This window comes from Dromiciops gliroides, chromosome 3, assembly GCF_019393635.1.
Source record: "Dromiciops gliroides isolate mDroGli1 chromosome 3, mDroGli1.pri, whole genome shotgun sequence".
NCBI classification, from domain to species: domain Eukaryota; kingdom Metazoa; phylum Chordata; class Mammalia; order Microbiotheria; family Microbiotheriidae; genus Dromiciops; species Dromiciops gliroides.
In genome coordinates this window covers 405,243,915-405,260,722 of record NC_057863.1, presented here as the reverse complement: position 1 = coordinate 405,260,722, position 16,808 = coordinate 405,243,915, and the positions used below count along the sequence as shown (strand labels likewise).

The window sequence follows — 16,808 nt, the reverse complement described above, 5'->3', positions numbered from 1 at the left end:
TTTTCCAAATAACAAGCATTTATTAACTTCCTCTTCTATACAATGCACAGAGCTAGGCACTAGTGATACAAAAACAAAAATGAGATTAACTGCTGATCTCTAGGAGTGACATCAGAGAACACAAGAAAGCCACACAAATGGATACAAAGTAAACTTCAGGAATGGGGGCACATGCAGCTAAGGGGATAAGAAAAAACTTCAGGTAGAAAGTGGGTTTTGAGCTTTACTTTGAAGTAAACCAGGGTTTTAAGAGGTGGGAATGAAGATGGTACAATGAAAGAAACACAGTACTGAGAATAGGAAGAACTAGATTCATATCCCAGTTTTGAAATAGACTAATTGTGTAGTCTTGGACAAGTAACTTAAATTTTCTGAGCCTCTTCTAGTTTCCTCATCTATAACATGAGGAAGTTGAATTCAGTGATTTCTAAGGGAACTTCCATCTCATGAATTCTCTGATTCCAGTATTCCAGTGTATTCCTAAAATTCTAAAGGACTTTATAAATTCAACAGAGAAAATATATTTTAGCAGTCTAGATACTTTTTAAAAAATATGGATAACAATGTAATATTAATATGTCAGGTCCTGAATACAGTGATATATAAAGTTTCTTATTCAACAATTCTTCCCTTTCATATTTCTAGGGGGGGAAATGGTAGTTTCAAAACTTTCTTATAATTCTATTTATACTGATGTGATCAAATGAACCTCAGGTTCAGTCCCAAATCTTTGATTGATGTCTTTGAGGTGATAATATTGAACCCAAAAGAAGTGCTGCTTTAGATCTGAAGTTTTAAGGCTTTTTCATAATGAATGGCTTTGAAATGTTAATGTAGAATATATGTAAAATGCTTCCAAAGACTTGCTGATGCAAGTCTTCATTTATATGCACATTTACATTAACTTGAACACAGGAGGAATTGGCTGTTAATTCTGCACCTGCAATCTTATTTTAGGGCCCATTCACATCATTTTGGATGAAGTCTTTGGTTTTTGACTGCCAGTGGTGTGAATTCTAGAAACAAAAACAAGCAAACAAACAAAAACCCCCAATGATATCTAATTGTCAGGTGCTCCAGAAATCACACAAAAAGAAGAATCAGAAAATGTTACTAATGTGCCTTGGGAACTGACAATGCTTGGATTAAGAATGCTTGACTTGGGGCAGCTAGATGGCGCAGTGGCCCTGGAGTCAGGCATACCTGAGTTCAAATCCGGCCTCAGACACTTAATACTTGATAGCTGTGTGACCCTGGGCAAGTCACTTAACCCCAATCGCCTCACAAAAAAAAAAAAAAGAGTGCTTGACTTGCGGGGCAGCTAGGTGGTTCAGTGGATAAAGCACCGGCCCTGGATTCAGAAGTATCTGAGTTCAAATCCGGCCTCAGACATTTGACACTTACTAGCTGTGTGACCCTGGGCAAGTCACTTAACCCCCCTTGCTCTGCCAAAAAAAAAAAAAAAAGAATGTTTGACTTGTAATCAAGCATCATGACCCTGAATATTAAACTTCTCTCGGCCTCAGTTTCCTCATCTGGGAAGTGAAAAGGGTGTACTAGATGCACTCTGATGTGCTTTCCAGCTCTAACATTTTATGATTTTATTATCTCAGCTGTTTACCTAGTTTCATCTTGAACATTCAGCACCATCTCTTTCCTATTCTATGGTGCTGAAAAAAGAGCCCATCAATTAATCTTATTATACTTTCCTACTCCACATAAATTGCTTCAAAGACTTTGATAATATTCTTTCTGGATCTCTGGACTTCTAGTCCTACATTTTTTAGTTAAATTGGCATGAAAATTTGGGGTCCCAGACATTTATTTTGTTTTTCAAATTTTAAATTTTTATTGATAGCTTTTGTTTTTATATTATCTTCATTTGCATACATATCCCTTCTGGCCACAACACTGTGAGCTATTCCTTATAACAAAGAAGAGAAAGATTGGGGGATGGGGAGCAGGGTTGGTGGTAAGGGCAGTACAGCGAAACTAACCAACTCCATTGACCAATTCTGACACTATACACAATATACGGTCTTCACTTCAACAAGGTTCTCTACAGTCCTTCACCTCTAGAAAAGAGAAAGGGAACTTAATTTTCTCACTTTTCTTTTTCCTCAGCCAAGCCTGGTCTTTATAATTATACAGCATTCAGTTTTTCATAAGATTGTGTCTTTAGGGGTAAAGAGAAATTAGAGACCATCTAGTCCAACCCTATCATTTCATAGACCTCAGGAAACTGGCCCAAGGAAATGAAATGGTTTGTTCCAGGTGACAGACCTAATAAATGTCAGAGGCAGAATTTGAACCCAAGTCCTTTGACTTGTTGCTCTTCTTTTCACTTACATAGTCAATGTGTATAATTGTTTTGTTCTGCCTACCTCAGTTCATATTTTTCCCATGCTTCTCTGAATACTGTACTTCAAGTCCATCCTCTCTCATGATTCAGTAATATTCCATGACATTTATGTACCAATTTGTGGGCATCTATTTTGTTTCTAACTATTTTTTACCATAAAAGTGCTGTGAAGAACACACACACACACACACACATACACACACACACACACACACACACACACACACACACTCTGTTCTTCTCATTTAGGTTCTCTTTGAAGTATATGTCTAGCCATTGCTTTGCCCTCTGGGATAGCTAGGTGGCACAGTAGATAGAGCTCTGGCCCTGAAGTTGGGAGGACCTGAGTTCAAATCTCACCTCAGACACTTATTAGCTGTGTGACCCTGGGAAAGTCACTTAACTAATTGCCTTAAACATCTGGGGCCATTTCTAATCCTCCTGATATATATCTTGCCACTAGACCCAGATGGCTCTGGAGGAGAGAGTGACCCTTGCACAACCCTCCCTCACTTAAATCCAATTCAGTGCAAGACATGACATCACTCTTCAGGAACGAAGAACAAAAACAACCTTAATCTCTGAGTGAAAGCAAAATGGACATTTTAGAAACTTTGTTTTTTGTATAATTCCAAATTGCTTTCCAGAATCACTGGTCTCAGGCACTTTCAAGTGATTACTTTGGGAAAGGAAACTGCTACTTTACCCTAATTTCTACCCTAGTAATAAATTACCCAAAACATCATCCTATCCCAAATTTTTCATCATCACATAAAAGTTTCTGCCATCACCACTATGATGACCACCACCACCACTCCCATAAACAAAGGGAAAAGTGCAAATAAAATGTTTGAATATTTTAGTAGATTCCTACATATTCTGAGAGGCTGTATGGCAAAAATCAGTCTTTCCCAGGAAATGTATCTTGGTAAATCAGGGGGAGGGAGTAAGTAATCAAAAAAGAATTATAGCACCCTGACATTCGATTGGGCTACATGGTTTATGGTTTGATTATTTTATTAATATCACAGCATCACTATCACTGTTAAGTTTTATGTAAAGATATGTCTGTCATAGTCTAATAACATGGTATATGGGTTTGTAGGACATTTTAACTCCTGATTCAGTCTTTACTTTGTTTCATTCAGACATTTAAATGCCTATTTTTGAATATTGTGTAAGTTAAGCATTCTCACAACCAGAAATCATGTTGTCAGCACTGTGGTTCTGGAGGTGTGCTGTGAATCGAACCTAATAGAGCAATGGGTTATTATTCAGTCAGGAATTTAAAATGAATGGCTGTATACACATTCTCATTCAGTTATGCTTTTTTTTCTTATAGCAAACAATGTCTAATTGAAATGAGGGTGATGATTGTAGAACTTAAATGAGATGTAACAGTTTGTTAAAAGATTATATTGTAAATGCAGTCTTGCTGTGTGTGTTTTTATTCACTGTTTTATGGTCTCTAATGTATTTTAGGAACTGTCACAAATTCACATGAAATGCCTGTGGGCTACTAGTTCTATTTGGATCTGGAATTTAGCTGACAGATGTATGAAAATATAGAGGCTGAAAACTCCCTAGCGTCTTCTCCACATGTGCAGATGCTGAAGAATACTCTTCTTGGACCATTCCGGTTCAAGTTGGCATTGACTTACTCTGGCAAATGTGCCTTTGGGGACATTTACAATACAGATATGAAATGCTTAGATTTTGAACTCTACTCCTTTTGTAGAATGGGAACATATCATCACAGCAGAGGCATCTGGGAACCTTTTAGCTCCCTAAAAGTACTTAGTGTCAAATCAAATATGGGTATATGACTCAAATGGCAGTTGCCCTATGTGAATCCAGATAGATGAAATGTAGAATATTTTGTCCACATATTCTATTTTATTATTTAATGTTTAATTTATTTAATAACTAGAACAAATACCAGCTATTTTCTAGATATTTTTCCGGCTATAGAACAAAACATTGTTCCTTCACAATGGATTCCCATGCTTCACACAGGGATCTAGAATTGCAAGGAATTTAAAGTTGCTTTTAGACAGCTTGTGATTTTTCACAGTTTCTATTTTAAGGTATTTGTTTCTCTTAGCATATCCCTATTTGAAATTTGAGATCTGCAGATGAGATTAGATCAGGTGCCTCTTTGACTTTTTGACAGAAAATGGAGGAGAGAGAGATAAAAGGGAGGGGAGGAGGATTGTTAATTAGGAGGAAGAGTTCTTTGGTTGTATTAAAACACAAGGAAGGGGATTAGATAGCAATCAATAATAGCCTGCTCTGGGAACCAGCTTGAATGGCCAGATCAGAAAACAGAGCCTAGTTATGTATTCAAAAGTCAATATAAAAAAAAGGGCAATTGGTTCTAAAATATGTCCTTTAATATGTTTAAATTTCTGCCCTTAATATATTATTCTTTCTTCCTTGCCAGTGGAAATTCTGACTGCTCGTCAGAAAAAAGCTGAAGAATTAAAGAGACTTACTGATCTATCCAGTCAGATGGCTGAGGCGCAGCTGGCTGAACTCCGGGCAGAAATTAAGGTAAGTTTTGAAATGTCAAAGACTGAATGCTGAGCTTGAGATAAGATCACCATTATTTTTGTTTTGCATTCATATAGTGTTTTTCCTCTAAGGATTTGACATAATGTGCTAGATTCTCTTTCAAGAAGGTTAAAATGGAGACTAAAGAAGGGTAAAGGTCACTGAATAACAGCATTTAAGTATAAGAAGGTATGTTAAGATTTATTGTCATAGAGGAAGACTGGGCTTTTCTGGGCACAGAGGAAATGCACTAGTGGAGGATGTGTGTGTGTGTGTGTGTGTGTGTGTGTGTGTGTGTTATTGAGGTAAGAGAGAGATGGTGACAAAAAACAAAAAGGACAGAGATAGAACTTTCAGTGACATTGAGAATTTTAAATTCAAATGATTGAAATAGAGTCTTCCTACAAACTTTTATGAATACATTACCTACCCCCATGTCCAGAATACTTTCTTGAAATAAGAAGACAATCTAAATAACAACCTGAATTCAAATCTCTAAGTTCAAATCCCAGCTCTGCCCTGGTGACTTTGACCAACTCATCTAATTTGGGTAGTTCTTAATTTTGTCATCTTTAAAATGAGAGGGCTGGGGGACAGCTAGGTGGCACAGTGGATAGAGCACCAGCCCTGGATTCAGGAGGACCTGAGTTCAAATCCAACCTCAGACACTTGACACTTACTAGCTGTGTAGCCCCGGGCAAGTCACTTAACCCCAGTTGTCTCACCAAAAATAAATAAATAAATAAAATAAAAAATGAAAGGGCTGGATCAAATGAGCTGAGATCCCTTCTAGTTCTAAATCTATGATAATCCTCTCAATCTCACCTCCAGATTTACTGTCCCCCTTTCCACCCAAAAATATCCAGCATAGTCTTCTAGAGTGACTGAAAGAGTAGATGATTGGAATAGTCCCAAGCAAGGCAGATGAGTTACCATCTTCAGAAAAGCTCATCTCTGCTCAGTTTACCATAAGTCTAATTTGAGAGGAGGTTCTAGGAGGAATGGGAAGATAACAGTTTTCTTCCCCCTTCTTTAGGTGGGTATGGCTTTATGAATAGGGGAGTCAGGACCTACTCATATCATCAAAAATATATCACCTAGAGCCTGTAAAAGTTCTTGAAAGTCTTCTGTTAGAGATTCATGCCACTGAATGCAGAAAGTTTTTAGAACTTCCAGAGTCCCTAATTAAAATGTGAAGAATTCTCCTGGAATGGGCAATAATACCATAGTAAGGATCAGCTGGTCCTAGATGAGGGTAGAGTATCATAAAATTCCAGAAATCTGGAGTCAGGAAGAGAACTGGAAGTATCAGGAACTAGGGACAGGGGTAGAGAGGAAGGAGGGAAGTGGGGGAGACCAAACTCAGGGAAAATCAAAACTAATATCTCCATGGCACTTTTTAACAAATGAGTTAGAGTGTGGATCATCACTGATAACTTTACTATTCTTGTACCTAGAGACACTGAACATTTTTTTACCACTAAAATTTTTTACCTTGATGTCTCTGTTTAATTGTCTTTCTCTTAAGCACTTCGTCAGTGAACGCAAATATGATGAAGAGCTAGGAAGATCTGCCAGGTTTTCCTGTGACATCGAACAGCTAAAGACCCAAATCATGCTCTGTGGAGAAAGTGAGTCTTGCATACTAAATGAGTTCTGTGAACATACTTTCTGGTTTTCAGTATTCTATAACACCCACTGTCCTCCCACCATTCAAGAGAAGGTCAGTATTTTTAGTCATCCTTTTACCAAGGAAGATTAAATTGCAGCTGGTGGTGGGGAATATATGTATATAATTGTATATGTCTAAAAGAACTTACATACTAAGTACCCATTTAATCTAAATCATCCCCCAAATGCAAAATGGAAACGATTTAACAGCATTTCTATAGCAGTCTCTTAACAGAAGGAAAACCACAACCTTGTTTGGACTCAAACATCCCTAACATACAGGATGTTATATGATAAATTAAAAATTACATGGAAAAAAAGATGAAGTTAGGAGGGGAAGCTGCTGAACCTGATTATATATGTACTGAATAAATTAATCCTGAAGTCAGCACAATTTTGAAGGCACTCAGGGGTCAGTTTTTAAGATATCTCAAAGAAGAGAAGATTCCACAAGAATGGGGAAAAATCATGGACTGTTACCCCCCAAAAATGACTGAAAAGACATCAGCGACTACAAAGTATTGTGCCTATTTTCTCACCTATGTAAAAATTTTATAAGAATGATCTACATATTTGATGAAGAGAAAAGAGGTTTTGATTTCCACTGCATACTACATCTTCAGAGTCACTTGATTGATTGATACACTTAAAAAATACAAGATCCCAATGAATTTATTGTTTGTAGATTTTATATCTATTCACTGGAGTACAAGTCAGCTCTTCTTTTACAAGCTGTCTCCCATGCATATATTACACGCCTACAAGATTTCTTGATAGATGTAACAATATATATCACTGTTCAACGGTTTTCTGTTTCTGAATATCAAGTGAGACATAAAACAGGTCAAAGATGTGTGTAGTTGTCAAGGAGGACATCCTGCCCAAAGACCAAATAGAAAAAGGATACCCCAATTCATAAGGTCCTTCAGATGCTCCTATTTATAGATTACATTTTGATGAATGCATCAAGCCCCAGAATACTTACTTGGACTTCCCACAAATACTCAAAAGAAATCAGGCTGATGAACTACATAGGAAAAAATTAAGTGGATGAAAAATGCCTACTGTTCAAATCATGGCATGCAGTTAAATAGGTAGTCCAATCCATCTGTAAGTATCTTGAACAGATACTGAAGATGAGTAATAAATTGAGCACAGAATTGAATAAGATAAAGAGAGCTAGCTAGATAGCATTTTGGAAATTGAGTATCACTTTCAGGATCCCAGGCTACATATACACACACAATCTGTGAAACACAAACATTTACCTGGTGATATTAAATGGCTACCAAAAATGAATTACCAAAATCTCTAAAAAACTAAACTGCAACTGATCCAAAAGACATTAGAGAAAAAAGTCATAGTCAGTTTATATAGGGTACGTTATCAACAATTTGTGTGCAAGAAGTGGCATGAAAGATTTCTTGCAAAAAATGTATAATCCAAGAAAAGGAGACCCAATAATGTAGCAAGAATGAGGGAAAACATACCTGGAGTGCTGCACTGCTGCTCAAGAAATATTTTTTTAAAAAAATAAGAACAACCTAAAGTAGAGGATCTTGACCTGGGATCTGTGAACTTGCTTTTTAAATATATATATATATGTATATATATAATATATTTTATATATATATATAAATGTATATATATATTGATAACATTTAAATATATTTCGTTTCCTTTATAATCCTATGTGTTTTATTTTATACATTTAAAATCATTATTCTGAACAGGAGTCCAGAAGCTTCACCAGATTGCCAAAGGGGTCCATGATGCCCTTAAGGTATCCTGCTTTAGAAGAGCACAATGGTGGATAATAGGCCAATGTGGGCAAGAATCATATGAAATGAGACAGCATGGATGAGTTGTGATGCATACTAGTAGAGCAAATACTCATACTGATGAGTTCATAAATCCATTAAATTATACCAGTGAAACCTACAGAGATTGTTCTGCTTAAGATCCTATAGCAATTTACAAGAAATGCAAGAATTTTAACTCATGATCCCCAAATGCCAGTGTGCCATAGGGAGTTTTTATGATTAATTATATGGAAAATAGATCAACTCAAGTTTGTACTTTGAGATACACTTAAAAAAAAAAAAGAACAGAAAGCTAAACTACTCTTCTGATTTAAAACAGCTGTGATTTGACATAGACATGTTATCTAAAGAATAAGACTTTCTAATAAATCTGATAATAATCAGTTGTGTTGTAAAGTATTCCAGCTGCTATTTGTGCAGTACGTCCATGAGCTTAGAGTCTACTCTTTTCTGTGGTCAGAGGCAACCTACAACCACATGGCTTAAGTGAAGTCCACAAATAGCTCAAAGAATTCATTTCAGATAATTAGCTTTTCTTTTCCCTCATTGAATCTTTTTTTTGGGGGGGGGGCAGGGCAATGAGGGTTAAGTGACTTGCCCAGGGTCACATGGCTAGTAAGTATGAAGTGTCTGAGGCCGCATTTGAACTCAGGCCCTCCTGAATCTAGAGCTGGTGCTTTATCCACTGCACCACCTAGCTGCCCCCCCCTTAATGAATCTTAACTTGACCTAGCAGTCAGACTTCATACACTGAGTTTCCTCAATTTCAATCCACTCTCCAGTGGAAGTGGAAATGAACAATACAGTGGATCAATGATAGCAGCAGGAGGGAAGAGGGAAGAGGGAAAGCACATGGCCTTGAGATCTACAAACTAGTAAATTTGTTTCTAGATAACTGAGAATTGATTTACCTTCAAAAGGTGATCTTTTCTTTATAATTTCAAAATTGCTTACAAAAGGAATCTACCCCCACTCTCCATCCTCTTTCTGGATTATTTTTTCCCCGAAAAAAAGGAGCAAAGAGTATAATTCTTAATTGGAAGTTTGACTGTTATAGTTTCCACCTGGGCTTTCTGGACAGAACAAAGTTAATACTTAGTGACTGTGTCTTCAGCCTTCTAATGATTCAGAGCTCTGCCTGAGGCATCATCTACACTCCACTGCCATCTAGTGGGGAGAAACATGCCCTTGCCAAGTAGTCATGGCAAGAATCAACCCTCAGTGGATGAGAGTGCTCCTTTCTTTCCTCAGACCCAATGAGAGATAGCGCACGCTGGGAAGGAATGTAAAGCTCTTACATTGTGCATGACTTGGACTGCTAAGAAATGCAGGTTTTAAAAAGAAGCATAGAAAAGTAATCAACATGGAATGTAATGACTACCATGGCCAGCGGGTTTTTGTTGTTTCCAATCCCCAGGATTGAATCCAAACTGGAGATTACTAACCCCATGGGAAAGTCCTAGGCCATATCATTCCTTATGGAAATTAAGAGGAAGAGGGAAAGAAAAATGCAGTATTTGAAGGTCTACTAAAAAATGTCCAGCATAGTTAATTTAAAATAAACTCTAGGGAACTCTGAGTTATAAATACTGCTTTTCTTGTTCTCTTTCCTAAGATCAAGAAGAAAAGTCACCAGCATTTGTCAGAAAAGTTACATTTTGGGAAAACAACGGGAAATAGGAATATTGTCTAACAGTCCTACCTAACTCCAAGCAAAGAGTCTATCAGCTTAGTTTCTACTCTGTTTAAGTAGAATCACCTATGGTTACTGTACAGCAGCTTGGGGGGGGGGGCGCTGTATGAAAGGAATTTCTCTTTAATAAAGAGCCTGATATAGCATTCATAAATTTAAGCCATTTCAGAAATACTGGTCAGTCTGAAACCTCAGCATCTAAAAATGAAACGAGCGCTGAAGGTTGAAAATTAATTCCTAACAGGTCCCCTTTGTCAACACACAGTTTCCTAATCTACAAAATAAGCAAGGGAAATATATGATTCTCTGGTGAGTTACTGAGATACCAATGTTAATTTCATACCCTCTAACACCAATGTTACTATTTTTCAGTTTCACATCCAAAAAACAATTACTCCTCAAGAACACCCTGTAGCTCACTGCTGCCTATGTTAAATACACATACCACAACATCTGGAAAACAGAACACCTATAACCGAAAACCACCAAGTCATAAGACCTCTGACAACAAAGCAGCTACCACTAAAATGCCAAGTAATCCTCCAAACACCAATGAAACCTCTCCCCAAGTTATACCAGCTACTAAACAGGTAAGGCAAACATAGTCAAGGTCGTTGTTGCTGTTATTCAGTGGTTTCAGTTATGCCTGCCTCTTTGTGACCCCATTGGGATTTTCTTGGCAAAGATACTGAAATGGTTTGCTGTTTCCTTCTCCAGATCATTTTACAGAAGAGGAAACTGAGGCAAACAAGGTTAAGTGACTTTCCCAGAGTCACATAGCCAAAAAGTGTCTGAGGTCAGAGTTGATCCCAAGCCTTCCTGACTCCAGGCTCAGCTTTCTGCTCCACGTAGCTGCCCTGTCAAAGTCATAAGGGACTGCAAGTCTTCTAGCACCATCTAATCATTTGCCTAACATCCAGGGGACTAACTTATTCTTTTCTAATAGTAGACAGAGCATGAACTACTAGACACTAAAATCTACCTGTCCTCGCCTCTTCAACTCACCCTTCAAGTGATACCATCAATTCCCATCATTCCTGTCTCCTAGAAGCTCCATGCCGCTGGCTGGCATTATGGAAATTTTCCAGGATTTCGTACATTCAGGAGGCCTAAATGGGGATGGTGAGGAAAGAGTATCAGCATAGATTTGAAAAAACTGCTGGCAAAGAATCCATTCAAATATATTTTAATTATATGAAGTTCCCAGTTACCGTCATAATCAGATCTCTAGTAACTCTCTCATAGATGAAAGAGGCTCATGCAAATGCAGGATAGGTTTAAAACTAGGGCCACATACACTTTATTTGATCATTCTGTACCCATTTATGTTTAGTTTACTTATTAAAAGCCATACCCATTTTCCCATCTGTTGGACATAGAATTTTCAAAATCACATATCAAAATGACATGACGGGGCAGCTAGGTGGTACAGTGGATAGAGCACTGGCTCTAGAGTCAGGAGTACCTGAGTTCAAATCCGGCCTCAGACACTTAACATTTACTAGCTGTGTGACCCTGGGCAAGTCACTTAACCCCAATTGCCTCACTAAAAGAAAAAAAAAAAAGACATGAGCTTAAAAAAAAGAGAGAGAGAGATAAAATAAAAACTTAATGGGGGCAGCTAAGTGGTGAAGTGGATAAAGCACTGTCCCTGGATTCAGGAGGACCTGAGTTCAAATGTGACCTCAGACACTTGACACTTACTAGCTGTGTGACCCTAGGCAAGTCACTTAACCCTCATTGCCCCACCAAAAAAAAAAAAAAAAGATAAAATTTTTAAAAAATTACATGAGCTGTTCTTCTTCACCACATAAGCAAATGCAAGCCTTAAACACAGGTTCCAAGGGGTTGTCTTCTTAACTTTCCTGCTGCTCCTCTAGTGTGTCCTTGAGAGAGAATGTCTCACTTTCACAGAATAATAAATGTAATTTATTATTGATGTTAATCAAGTTCAGTCAAAAAATAAAAAGCACTGTTTCTTGTTATTTTTAAGAAGCCTTCTTAGAACTGCAGAATGCTGTCTCTCTTATCTGCTAAATTGACTTAGTAACTTTTGGGAGCCTGGTTTTACAGAATTCTTATTGTCAACACTGAAAACAGTTCCTTTTTTCCCTAAATTTCTTCACAAGTTTTAAACCAGTATATTAACCTGGAACATTTCATGTGTTAATTTTTTGTTTGTTTGTTTGGTTTTTTGTGGGGCAATGAGGATTAAGTGACTTGCCCAGGGTCACACAGCTAGTAAGTGTCAAGCGTCTGAGGTCAGAAGTGAACCTAGGTCCTCCTGAATCCAGGGCCAGTGCTTTATCCACTGCACCACCTAGCTGCCCTTCATGTGTTCATTTTGAAGGATACAGATCTTACTTAAATCTGTCTGATTTGTGCTTTAAATGTAGTTTAACAGCTAAAAGTTTAATTCTCTGAGATCCAAGATTTTATAAGCTGTCATACATATTCTTTTAGGGGAAAAAACCCATATGTGTTGACTTAGAGATGTTATGACTAATGATATTCATGATTTGGGGGTGTTTTCCCCCTGCAGTCTTTAAGCTAACACAAAGCCAAAGCTATCTAACAGCTATTTGTTTCCTTCTTGGTAGAATGGCCCTTCTAGCCAGAGACGAAGATTTAATCCACAGTATCATAACAACAGGCTGAATGGGGCTGCCAAGTCACAAGGCAACATTAATGAAGCAGATTATCCCATAAAGGGCAACCCGAGATATGATCATAGAAGACAACAGCACAATAGCTTCCGGCCGAAAAATAAAGGCATCACCAAAAACCAAGAGCCACCTATGGCAACCAAGGCTTCTGAGAACCTGGCCCATTCTGAAAAGTCCAGGCGAAAGCAGCATGCTGTAGACACCCCTGAGGCCAGGCCTTTCCGTGGGAGTGTTGCTAGGGTTACTCAATGTAATCTCTGTCCCACAAGGATAGAAGTATCAGCAGATGCTGCAGTTCTCTCTGTGCCAGCTGTGACTCTGGTGGCCTAAACTATCATTCCTAAAAAAGAGAAAGCAGCTTTTACCGTTTTGGTTCCCTGCCCAAGGTGCTGATCTAATTGCTGCCAAGAGAGTTGATCAGAGTATGCAAATCCTATATCGTCAAGACATCTCTTGATAATTTGTACCCATTCTAATAATCAACTATAGCTTGCTTCATACCTTTCATGGCTTTGCTTGATGTGTTGAAGCTTCTTTTCATCAAGACATTGCAGCATTTTAGCCAAGCAGTATTTACTCATTCATTAGGAGAATCAAGATGTAAACTAAAGATCAAATGCCCAGTAGCAACTTTATTATGTCGTAGCAGTTGTATCCGTCTGTTGGTTGTTTTTAGAGAAGTTAATGTTGCAAAACAAATCCTGAAGATCAGGCAAAAGTGATCTAAGATATGCGCTTTTGTAGAATTTAACATCTGGTGTTTTCTGAAAAATTATAAACATATATTGCTTTATTAAAATTGCTACATTTGACATTTGCTTGGGTCTTATGTGAATGGATATTCTTAGATCAAGCTTAATTTTTATTGAAAACACTATACATTGTCTTCTGTTGGCAAACCATTCATCATTTGAGACACCACACAAAATTATATGTAATATATTGCTTGGGAAGGGTACACTTATTTTCTGCAAAATAAACTCCTCTTTGATGTATACCAAGATAACTCACACATAGGAATACAACTCTATGAATATTATCTTGGCCACCTTACCAGGTATGAAACGGTCAGCTGAACAGTGATCTAAGCTCAATGATCTATTGATATCTATAGTCTTAACAAACTCATGATTCACTTAATTAGACCTTGTCCTCATCAGTCCCCAACTTTAACAACTGAACTATTTGTGATTCTGCTTCAGTTAGGCTTCAGTGCATACAGAGAACTTGCCAGTCAACCTCCTGCATAACTACTTTTTTCAGCTCATGGTGTTCCACCAGTGTTTCAACATCCTGAGTTCACCAGCTCTCTTCACAGAAGCAGCCTGCACTGAGTCCAGCATCAATAACCTTGTTTGCCAAGTAGAAGAGGGTGTTAGTTTTCTCTGTAGAAAGTTTTTAGAAGCCTCTGGGGCACCCAAACATTTAAAAGGAATTCAGAATGTCAAATCACACTCAAGGAATGAAGAACTGTTTATTCAAACACCAAAGAAAAATAGCCAGCACCACAATCAGTGTTTTCCCATATTAAATTGCAGAGCCCCAAGTCATACTCTCTGAAGGGCTAAGTCCATATATTATAAGATAGAAGGATATTGCACAAGTCTGCTTACACTTCTGTGGAATGAGACTCTAGTCTTGCAATCTACTCACCATCAGCATTTTGCAGCATAAAATTTTCAGCCTTGAAGATAAAAATCAAGAAATTCTAGGATCAAGCAAAAAATGGGTTTACCAGGTTATAATATATACCAGTATTCTCTGCCACAAGTGTACATACCTACTTTCTCCTACAGTTGCTTAGATTAAGAGCAAAAACTGGCTCATAATCTAGCAATAAAGTGCATATATGCATACATATATAAACATATCAGTATACACACATATATTCAGGTTGTAGTGTATACTGGTGTTAACTATCAATACCCTACATGTTCACTGTCTCCTATAGTTCCTTACATTAAAGAGCAAAAACAGACTTATGACAGCAATAAAGTCCACATATATACACATATGAACATATACATGGGTATACACACATATACATATATAGAAATGTTGAAAAGTAGTATAAATGATTACATTTATTCTAAGATCTAATTTTTTTAATCCTTAGCTTGTAAAAACCTGGTCATTTGTTTTTAGGATAAATTTCAGCAATTCCATGTAAAAGTTATTTTATTAAAACACATCCTTAAATGTCTTCAACTAGTAAAAATCATTTCTGTGACCTTGGGGGCCTCTGCCACCCTGTCGGATGTTAGAAATTTTAACCCACAACAACCAGCCCAAGGATGGTCTAAATTTTTATTTTTTTCTAGTTCACAAAGAATTAACAATTCTGTTTAAAAATACCTATGAGAATATAATTTAAAACAATATGTATTAAATGCCTGCTGTAAGCTGAATACTATCTTAGGCATTGGATAATAATAACAATCATAGCTAGAACTCTTGTTTTGAAGTCAGGAAGATCTAAGTACAAATCCTGACTCAGACACTTTAGCTGTGCAACCGTGGGCAAATCACTTAACATCTTTCACCTTCAGTTTCCTCATATATAAAAGTGATAATTAATAATAATAAAATGGTGATATATAATGATACTAAAGGGTTGTTGTGAAGATCAAATGCGATATCTGTAGAATGCTTTGCAAACTTTTAAGCACTCTATAAATGCTAGCTATTATTACTATTATATAGCATTTTAAGGTTTGCATAGAATTTTGCATATCTTATTTCACTTCATCCTTATAACAAGTCTGGAATATAAGTGCTTTATTACCTTAATTTTACAGATGTGGAAATTGAAGCAGAGAGGTTAAATGACTTGCCCAGGGTCATACAGCTAGTAATTATATGAGGCAGAATTAATACGCAGGTCATCCTGACTCCAGGTCTAGCACCCTAAACACTGAGCTCAGTTGCCTAGATTTAAAATTTAGATAAGATGTGATCCTTGCTTTCATGGAATTTGTGGTCTAGGAAAATCAAATAGCCAATACTAATTGCTAAAACAAACAATATTATATAACAAATACATTTGAGAGTTACAAAACAAAGTCTGAAGCAGAGGAAGAGGAAAAACTTACACTGAAACCTTCAAAATTAAATTAGAGTATAATTCACCTACAACTCAACAGGTTTTTTCATCCAAAGCTCCATCTGTGAAATTTAGGGGTCTTTGGAATTCCAAGTTACGACTGAAGTAGTTATAAGGAGTTAAGAGAATCAAGAATTTAACTCATGTTCCCATTATGTTAATGTTCAAATTGTACCCTTTTAAACCTAACCCAAAAGATCTTAATACACTAAGGCTCAACAAATTAATGCAAAATATACTTCCCCTAGACGACAACAGTTTGGAGAAGAAAACGCAAACATATCCAACAACATATCTTTAAAAGGTTCAGTTTTTGTGTCTATTAAATACTAGCATCAGCAGGGTGGACACATCTGTCTGTGAAGTGCCTGTAGGGAAGCAGGTGCAAGTGAAACTAAGGCAAAGCTACCAAATCAGAGACTAAAAGTAATAAAACATCTTGGCCAGATGAAACCATGAGAAGTTGAAAGGGGAAATCTGGTCAGCTTTTTTACCTAGATCATGAGTTATCAAGCAGACCAAGGGTAAGAGTTAGGATTCATCAATAAAACGTTGTAAAAACAATAATAAATTTTTAAACTTTAATAATAATTTAGAGTTCCATTATATGTCTCTGATGCTAGAAAGTTAGATTGTTAATATGATTTGTGACGGTGATTTTTCCCTTTTCCACTTGTCTCTAAAGCAACATGGAACTCTGTAAAGTCATAATTAGCTCTAATGGCAGGTTGTACATTCCCATTGCTTAATTTAGGGTGGTAAGAGAGCATATAGCTAAAAATTGTGATAGCAAACATAAAAGAAAAGTTATAAAAATTGTGTTAAGTAAAGGTAAACCCAAATTACAATTTTCTAAAAGGGAAAATACAATCCCACAAACATTAAGCATCTCTTCCTATGTAAAATACACAGACTAAGTGCTGGGGAAAGATGCAGA

The 16,808-nt window shown here is 37.0% G+C and overlaps 1 protein-coding gene across 6 annotated transcripts in view; it reads left to right on the top strand.

Moving 5' to 3' along the window:
• Positions 1-14,553, top strand: part of SPATS2L (spermatogenesis associated serine rich 2 like) — a 246,150-nt gene extending 231,597 nt beyond the window's left edge. For all 6 annotated transcript variants that reach the window (XM_043998905.1, XM_043998904.1, XM_043998908.1 and 3 more), the window contains 4 exons: positions 4,806-4,915; positions 6,444-6,546; positions 10,475-10,692; positions 12,703-14,553. In XM_043998905.1, the coding sequence (XP_043854840.1) occupies positions 4,806-4,915; positions 6,444-6,546; positions 10,475-10,692; positions 12,703-13,098 (827 nt within the window). In that variant the 3' untranslated portion in view covers positions 13,099-14,553. The remainder of the gene's footprint in view (positions 1-4,805; positions 4,916-6,443; positions 6,547-10,474; positions 10,693-12,702) is intronic.
• The last annotated feature ends 2,255 nt before the right edge of the window (positions 14,554-16,808 follow it).